The sequence below is a fragment of the Agrilus planipennis genome, unplaced genomic scaffold, assembly GCF_000699045.2.
Source record: "Agrilus planipennis isolate EAB-ADULT unplaced genomic scaffold, Apla_2.0 scaffold253, whole genome shotgun sequence".
Classification (NCBI taxonomy): domain Eukaryota; kingdom Metazoa; phylum Arthropoda; class Insecta; order Coleoptera; family Buprestidae; genus Agrilus; species Agrilus planipennis.
Window position 1 is genome coordinate 199041 of NW_020438991.1, and position 8491 is coordinate 207531.

The 8491-nt window shown below is 30.7% G+C and overlaps 2 protein-coding genes across 3 annotated transcripts in view; one reads left to right on the forward strand and one right to left on the reverse strand.

Moving 5' to 3' along the window:
* Window positions 1-4216, reverse strand: part of LOC108739801 (transmembrane protein 189) — a 7054-nt gene extending 2838 nt beyond the window's left edge. The window contains exons 1-4 of the mRNA XM_025975702.1: window positions 3489-4216; window positions 2973-3184; window positions 1811-2029; window positions 399-651 (exon numbers count right to left, since the gene is read on the reverse strand). Of these exons, the coding sequence (XP_025831487.1) occupies window positions 399-651; window positions 1811-2029; window positions 2973-3184; window positions 3489-3753 (949 nt within the window). The 5' untranslated portion in view covers window positions 3754-4216. The remainder of the gene's footprint in view (window positions 1-398; window positions 652-1810; window positions 2030-2972; window positions 3185-3488) is intronic.
* A 1408-nt stretch (window positions 4217-5624) lies between these two features.
* LOC108739829 (adenosylhomocysteinase) lies at window positions 5625-7949 on the forward strand. 2 transcript variants are annotated; one of them, XM_018473898.2, is made up of 4 exons: window positions 5625-5807; window positions 5875-6065; window positions 6627-6968; window positions 7030-7949. In XM_018473898.2, the coding sequence occupies exons 1-4, from the start codon at window positions 5783-5785 to the stop codon at window positions 7768-7770; spliced, it is 1299 nt and encodes a 432-aa protein (XP_018329400.1). In that variant the 5' UTR covers window positions 5625-5782; the 3' UTR covers window positions 7771-7949. The 2 variants fall into 2 exon arrangements, with proteins under 2 accessions (XP_018329400.1, XP_018329401.1); XM_018473899.2 differs by lacking the exons at window positions 5625-5807; window positions 5875-6065 and adding an exon at window positions 6255-6340.
* Window positions 7950-8491: the final 542 nt, after the last annotated feature.

An 8491-nucleotide genomic window follows, 5' to 3' on the forward strand; every position in this document is an offset into this window, starting at 1 on the left:
CACTCTATATATATATATATTGTATAGTAATATATAGTACGTATGGTCACCTGAGAGGAGGTGCTCCATTGGACGTCAACAACAATAATAAATTATTAAAAAAAAAAGGTGTAACTACGGTGATATTTCAATGATTCTTAAAGCATTGCATATGTTATCAATAAATTAAAGCTTAACAAGGCCCCCACTTTCTATATGGCAAATAACAAATTAATTTACCAATGAAAACAGGTTCCACGTTAATTAAAATTTTTAAAATGCGTTAATTAGGGGGTAACTTCTCATGTGCAAATATCAACCAAAGTACGTTTTCTTTTAAAGCGTTAATTTGTAGATGACATTTAAAATTAATTAATAATAATAAAAGGGAGAAAATAATTAAAAACAATATCACGTGCCCTTTTGTGCCCATTTGAGATCGTCAGCTCGGGGTTTATATCCTGTTGTGAACTCGATTATGTATTCTAAGATCCCCCAAAATCTCAACTTTTCCAGGGGCCAATTGAGCCATCCGGTTGTGATGCAAAAATATGTTTCATGGGGTGCCACGTGATGAATTCGATGGTGACGACGTGGCAGTATAACGTGGTGCTCCTGTAACCATATTACCCACTTGGGTAGCCCAAAATATGTGTGAGACCATTTATGGATCTACAAAATATTAAATACATTATAGGAAGTATTAAGAAATAAAGATTTTTTTTATACATCATCATTAACTTAACAATCAAGTTAATTATTTGCGACCTTAAAGTGAAATTTAATTGCAAGGAAAAGAAATACATATTAAAATTTAATTAATACAATCTAATACACGAGTAAGAATGAGAAAAGTGCACACCAACTTCTTTTTCGATTAAAAAAAGGTAATCATAGCACATTTTCTGGTCTCATATTAAAAATTCAAATAAATCAATATCTATAAAATATTTCTAGTTTTAGGTATTTATTGATTTCGAACTTATCCTTAGAATAAATTATTCATAGTTAAAACTTAGTAAATAAAAGCAAATAATACTAGAAAAAGTACACACAATAAAAACAATTCCAATGAAAAATAAATGTAACATATAATATAGAAAAAAAGAACTGAACCTTAAATAATGTATGTATAACAACTTTGAAAACATGATTTTTCAAATCAACTGCATTAAAATAAGTACAATTTTAGAGATTGAGGGAGAATATTTTTCAGAAATTTTGGCTTATAAATAAAAAATGCGGTTGAAAATTTAAAAAAAAGCTAGGAATGTATAAACAGAATACATGTGTATGATATCCTACTCGATGATTGCATCGCACCTACGAATTTTGACGGCCCCCTTTGGGTCCTTTTTGCAATAAAAATACATACTGTAAAATTATTGAGATAGCGTTTACATCAACGACATAGTCTGTACAAACCTATACAAAAACCTTCAACAACAGAAAGTTGAGCTCCTCATACTATTAAAAATATAATATATGCATAACAAACTATGGAATAGCAAACGAATGAAATACTATAATCAAAAATTCCATAAAAAAACGTTAGTTGGAAACTGAGGATATTAATTTTTTAAACGTTCCTATCTGGTTTTCGATTTTAGTGGTTTATTTAGATTACAATTAGTTCCACAGAACTACATTTGATTTTCTTGAATATATGTACTTATGTGATAAATAAATTTATCATTAGATAAAAGCAATAAATCTATTTACACCTTAATTAGCACAACATTACAAATTAGATGATAAAATAGCCAAGCAACACTAACTTCACAAGCATATTTAAACTACATATATATTTATACTTTGTTTTATTTCTTACCTGATTTGTCATTGCAACAAATATAGCCAACAGAAATACAAAACAGATCCAAAGGAATTTATTTCGAAGTTGTTCCTCTGGCAAAACGATAAAATCCCAAACTATCTTTGCTAGGAATGGAATGGTGACACCAAAATTGTCTCCGTTTGTTTCAATGAAGTCATGCCGAGTTATCGACGTAGGGTCAATGTGGTGCTCACGAAAAGGCCTCAGGAAATTCTACGGTGTTAAACTCTAAATATATGCAAGCTTTTACAGTTTCTAACTGCAGGAGAACAGCTATATGTTAACATCTATGTTAGCTTGTTAGTAAATGATTTAAGTTACTTGTGAGAAATGTAATTTTTAGTATGCATCATGTACACCCTATTCTGGCTTTACAAGACAGATAGTTCCTGAAACATTGGCGTAAAAATATACATTATATTTATAGAAAACCGCAAAATGGCTTTAAATTCTTAAAAATAAGTAATAATGTAGAAAACTATTCAAAAGTTTGTGTCAGAATTTTAACATTTATTGACCGGGTAAAATTATTAAAGGTGTGCAAATTTTATTTTAATTTTTTACACATTAAGTAAATATCAAACAGATATTTTATGCCAAACTTAAAACGCGAATTTTAGACGAAAACATTTTAATATGTATTAAAGTTATCATTCGACAAATTGTGGACAATAAAATGAAAAATTTAAAAATGAAATGTAATCGATGATTTGTAAGTGTGACGTTACTTCTAAAATATGAGAAATGTATTATGGAAAAAATCTCTGCAATTTTAATAAAAAAACAAATTTCAAAAGAGAATGAAATTATGACTTACTCTACGTTAATAAAAATTAAAATATAATTCGTGCACATATCATGTATATGTTGATTCTATAAAAACTTAATAAATTATTTTCAATAATTTTTAAGGTAGAAACATTCATTGTTTTCACATAAACGAATCTTTCAGGAACATGCCGATCATGTAAAACAGCATAAGTATTAATTAAGTTATTTACTACAATTTTTGGCCATGCAAATTTTTCTGTACCTGTCTGTCTTTTTTAGGCCCACAACCATTTCTCTTTTATTAACAGAAATTTTGATTAAAAGTAAGAACAAATATCATTTGTATAAAACTGTTCCCTTCTGAACTGCATGCACAAATATATACCTTTCCTATAATAGGTAATTCAACTGATCCCCAAGTGTCTGCTCCCCAATGTACAAGGCCCGAAGCAAAATCTGCTGTCATTATGCCAAACAATGCTGCCAGTATTATACTACTGAAGTTTGCCAAATGAATATGAGTAACGATAAAAAAAAAATTGACAGCCATAAGGGTGATACAAATACCAACGCAAATGCATTCCTGAGTTCTTTTACCTGTAAAAGAAAGTACAAATCTTACTGTATTATATTAAAAATAAATGTTCAAATTATAATCCTAAATATATTTGAAATGAAACTTAAAAATTACACTACTGCAACTATATTCGATATTTTACAACACTGTAATCAGAATACAGAAATCTTTTTATGAACAATATAAAAGGCAACGAAATATAACAATTACCTACTGCATAAAGTAACATTCAAATGTTTAAAAAAAACATGCTTAATTCAAAAAGTACATAGTTAATGTCGATTTAAAAAATAAGCTAAAAAATCAGTAAAATTTTAGTATAACCTGTTGTGTATAGATTAGCTAATTCTTGGGCTCCTTTATGTTGCGGGCCCCATCGTGGTCGCATTTTTTCTTCTTGAGTAACAGCACAATTTGCATTGGGATCATCTTCCAACATTGAGTTTTCCAAAATCTGCTGTTCTGTTTTAACAGGGGCTAGAATTTTGTTTGCCATAGTTGAACCGATGTCTAACTTCTGATCTATGCCGGCACTCGAAAGTGCCTCTTTTACTCTCTGAGAGCATGAAAGAGGCAGAGACAGGCTCATGCTTAAAAGGGACTTTGTAAAGTAGTATATCACAATTAATCACAGTGCGTTTTTTATTCTTTTTGCAACATCGTCACTACAATGTAGCAAGTATTAACAGTCCAATTTTGTTGATTAGCTCCAGTAAGCACCAGCAACTACCAGCCACGACTGACAAAGCCACATTTACAATTCATATTCAGAAAACGACCGACAGAAACGATGATATTAATTGAATAAATCGAGCCGAATTTCCAAAGCACAAACATTGTATTCACTCCTGGAGTCCATTTTATTTATAATAGCAGTGTTCGTTTAAAATCTAATGTAACAAACTGTTACTTAACTATAATACCTACATACAAATACTAATAAATGGGTGCGACCGGTGATATCATCCATGGATTTTAAATGTTTGTAGTATAACTGTACTGTAAGGGCGCAAGCCTTTTTAATTTTATTTTATATAATAATAAAATCGTTANNNNATAATAAAATCGTTAATAAAATTTATAATTATAAATGAAAATTGACAACTGTCATATCAAATTTAAAATAATTTAAACGAAAGACGAGTATTATTTCACTGCACATGTATGGGATTTGATATGAACAACGTATAAAAATACACTATTACGTATAGCGCGTATAGCATAGTGTGTCCTTTAAAAATAAAATAAATTAATCAGTTTATTTATGTATTATAGAATACATAATAGCCGATGATGTATACTACTGTTATTCTTTCTGCTAAATACTGATTAACAAATAAGTTAAAGGAAGACACAGTGACGTACATTTAAACTTTATCTTTATTTTCGAAATAAAAGAGTTTATTGATTTCTTATTTTGTTATTTTTAAGGACCTTCATAAAAATGCAAACACCTTTATGAGTAATATAATGTCTTGCTTAAGTATTAATTACGTGTTTCTTTTTAAACTTGGATCCTCTGCTCTTTGATGAGACTTGATGATATTTTGCTATATATCCACAACATTCCTTCTCTTCTCTTTTTCAATCTCACGTAATTAATGGACGATCTATTATTGTATTAATATTTAAAGAAGTTTTATTTATACCTATATACATAATGATAAGAATAGTGTAACCAAATATTAATTACAGGTGTAAGAATTGATATAACACATAAGTAAACAGTTAAAAGGTGGTTGTTTTCACATAAGCATATATGTGTTGTTTTAAATATAGGTTTATTAAAGAAATCTTTAAGTATGTCAGGGTATATCCTAGATTTAATAAAAAGAGTGACTTGATGTAGTGGTAAATCAACCAGATTTACTAGCATTAATTTAAGTACATTTAGGTTTATTGAAAAAAAATTAATTAAACCCTTTTTTTGAAATGTCTTTAAAAATTGTACATCTATTAAATATAAAAAGGAGCAGACGTACACCACTGCTACATTTAAAAATAATTATTGTTTGTAAATGTTTCTTTCTTCTCGGTTTCGCCATCTTACTGGTAAATTTGTAATACATTTGTCACATTTACAATTTGTTTGCAGGTATTTGTAATCATTAAAGTAACAGTCATAGATGGTCATAAATTCAACAGAGGTGATATGAGAACATGATGATTGATGCTATCTATGATTATACACTGCATTGATAGCACGATGACCATAGACGAAAACAGTCAGCTACTCTCTGGTCTATGTATATGACGGTCAGTTTGTCATAGATATGCAGATGCCACGGTGGTCATATTCCCGCATGCCATGAACTACAAACGCACATGCACTAATCCATCACCATACTGTTACTAATCTATACACACTTATTAATCTATGATCATAGATAATAGATATACAAAGGGTAATCTATGATCGAACACAAGCACTGACAGTATATATTTCCATAGGCAAGATATATTTCATGACATTTCTTAACTATATGCAAGTATATGAACGCTACGCCGCGGTAAGCACGCCGGTTGATGTTAAAAACGTGCTATTAGTTTTTGTAAGTTTTATAACTTTTAACTAAAACAGAATTAGTTATTTTTAATTTCGTAAGTAAAAGGAAATAATGTCGAAACCACCATATAAAGTTGGTAAGTTTATAAGCTTTTCACCCCTAACCTGCCGATAAATAAAATTGTACGTTTTAATATCTTATAGCTAATTTGAGTTTATCTGAGTGGGGAAGAAAAGAAATAGATTTAGCTGAAAATGAAATGCCTGGACTAATGGCTATTCGTAAGAAATATGGACCTCTTAAGCCACTGAAAGGTGCTCGAATTGCTGGATGTCTTCATATGACAATTCAAACTGCTGTTTTAATAGAAACATTACTGGAATTAGGAGCAGAAGTAAGTCAAACGCAAGCTTGAAATTCTTGTAACAGTAAAAATAAGGTAGATAAGTTATCTTAAGATAACCCTTTACATTTAAAGATAAAATGCTAATCATTAACTTTTGAACCTTGTCAAAAAATATAAATATGAAAGAAAATTTAAATGATAACTAGAAAGCAGTATTGTATGATAAGCATTTTTTATTTGAATGAAATGTCAAATTCGCTTATTTACAGATTTATTTTTAGTTTCTTAAATAAATTAAGAAACAACTAGAGATAACCACACAGGTAAATTTCTGTTGGTCTAGCTCTAGTTATTCAGGTTTTTATGTTATTTAGATATAGAACAAACAGAATAGCTCAAAACCCCAACGCCAAAACACGACACTGTAGTTGTCCGAAGCACTTTTCGGTAACAAAGTTACCTTCTTCAGGGACTGAAGTAAACTCAGTGTCGTGTTTTGGCGTTGGGGTTTTGAGCTATTCTGTTTGTTCTACAACAACCGCCAAAGTTTTTCCAATCTTCATATTTTATTTAGATATGTTAATTTTAATTGTTTAATTTGTTTTTGAGGTACAATGGTCAAGCTGTAATATATTTAGTACACAAGATCATGCAGCTGCTGCCATGGCAAAGAGAGGTGTCCCTGTTTATGCTTGGAAAGGGGAAACTGATGAGGAATATATTTGGTGCATTGAACAGACATTATTATTTTCTGGTGACAGGCCTTTAAACATGATTTTAGACGATGGAGGTGATTTGACAAATCTTGTGCATACAAAACATCCCCAATATTTAGAGCAGATTAAAGGAATAAGTGAAGAAACCACTACAGGGGTGCACAATTTATACAAACTCCATAAAGAAGGAAAATTGAAAGTTCCAGCTTTTAATGTTAATGATTCTGTTACAAAAGTAACAACATCAACTGGTTCTTACTTGTTTATTTCCTTACATTCTTTTTTATATTTTTTAGAGCAAGTTTGACAATCTTTATGGCTGTCGAGAATCCCTAGTTGATGGAATTAAACGAGCTACTGATGTTATGTTGGCTGGAAAAGTATCAGTTGTAGCTGGTTATGGAGAAGTGGGCAAAGGATGTGCTCAGTCTCTTCGTGCATTCGGCAGTCGAGTGTTAATAACTGAAATAGATCCAATAAATGCCTTGCAGGCTGCCATGGAGGGTTACGAGGTGACTACAATGGAAGAAGCGTGTAAAGAAGGTCAGATTTTCGTCACGACTACCGGAAACAAGGATATCATTAAAGCGGAGCATTTTATAAATATGCGAGATGACAGTATAGTTTGTAACATTGGCCACTTTGACTGTGAAATTAATGTATCTTGGCTTGACAAAAACTCAAAAGAAAAAGTAAACATTAAGCCGCAAGTCGATAGATATACTTTAGAAAACGGAAGACATATAATTGTACTTGCTGAAGGACGTTTGGTCAATTTGGGTTGCGCTATGGGACATCCCAGTTTTGTTATGTCTAATTCATTTTGTAATCAAGTCTTGGCACAAATTGAATTGTGGACTAATCAAGGCAAACACCCTGTTGGAGTTCACATGTTGTCAAAAAAGCTTGATGAAGAAGTAGCAGCTCTTCATTTAGAACATTTGGGAGTCAAACTTACAAAATTAACACCTAGTCAAGCAGAATATATTGGAGTTCCTATAACAGGACCCTTCAAACCAGATCATTATCGGTATTGAAGTAAAAAGTTTCCAATTATCTACCATTTTTGTAGCTAAAAGTTTGATTTCTTAAATATGAAAGTTACCCTCATTGCAAAGAGGAAGTGATCAAATCTTCTATAATAAGTCTCAACTAATTTGTAGCTATTTTATTTAATTTGCCTTTTATGTAAAATAATATATTGGTTTGATAGTGATNGGCATAGCACCAGCACAAACAGGAGTAAAGAGGGATAGAGGAAGACCTAGATTAGGATGTTAACAAATAATTAAAGATATGAGATATTGTAGTTCTCGGGAAATAAGAAGAATGGCTCAAGGTAGAAGGGAGAAGAAGTGCGTATCCAACCATTTTTCGGACCGAGTATACGGATTTTTTTCATAATAATCTTGTTTCAATACGGTTCGAAAGAAGAAGGGGAGATTGCTAAAGTACCAAAGATTATTTCCAAAAATTGGACTTTAAAATGAAAAATGCTAAATGAAAACTAATTTCTATGATACATAGAGTAGCACGGCAACTAGGACGAATGGATGGACTAAGGAACATGAAATTAGGAGGACTTCGTTTTTCCCTAGAAATTCTCAATTACCTCACCTTCCTTTACGTTATGAATACTTGACTTAACATATACAACGGGATCTATTTAAAAAATAATCTTTTTTAATGTGGTAATAAAAAAATTTAAGACTTCATATAATAAATCACTCTATATATATATATATATATTGTATAGTA

What these genes read in the sequence shown, in the direction of transcription:
- LOC108739829 (XM_018473898.2), top strand. Translation starts at nt 5,783, where the DNA reads ATGTCGAAACCACCATATAAAGTTG. An exon ending in GAAACCACCATATAAAGTTG is followed by an intron (nt 5,808 to 5,874) that starts GTAAGTTTATAA and finishes AATATCTTATAG; the next exon opens with CTAATTTGAGTTTATCTGAG. An exon ending in TACTGGAATTAGGAGCAGAA is followed by an intron (nt 6,066 to 6,626) that starts GTAAGTCAAACG and finishes TTTGTTTTTGAG; the next exon opens with GTACAATGGTCAAGCTGTAA.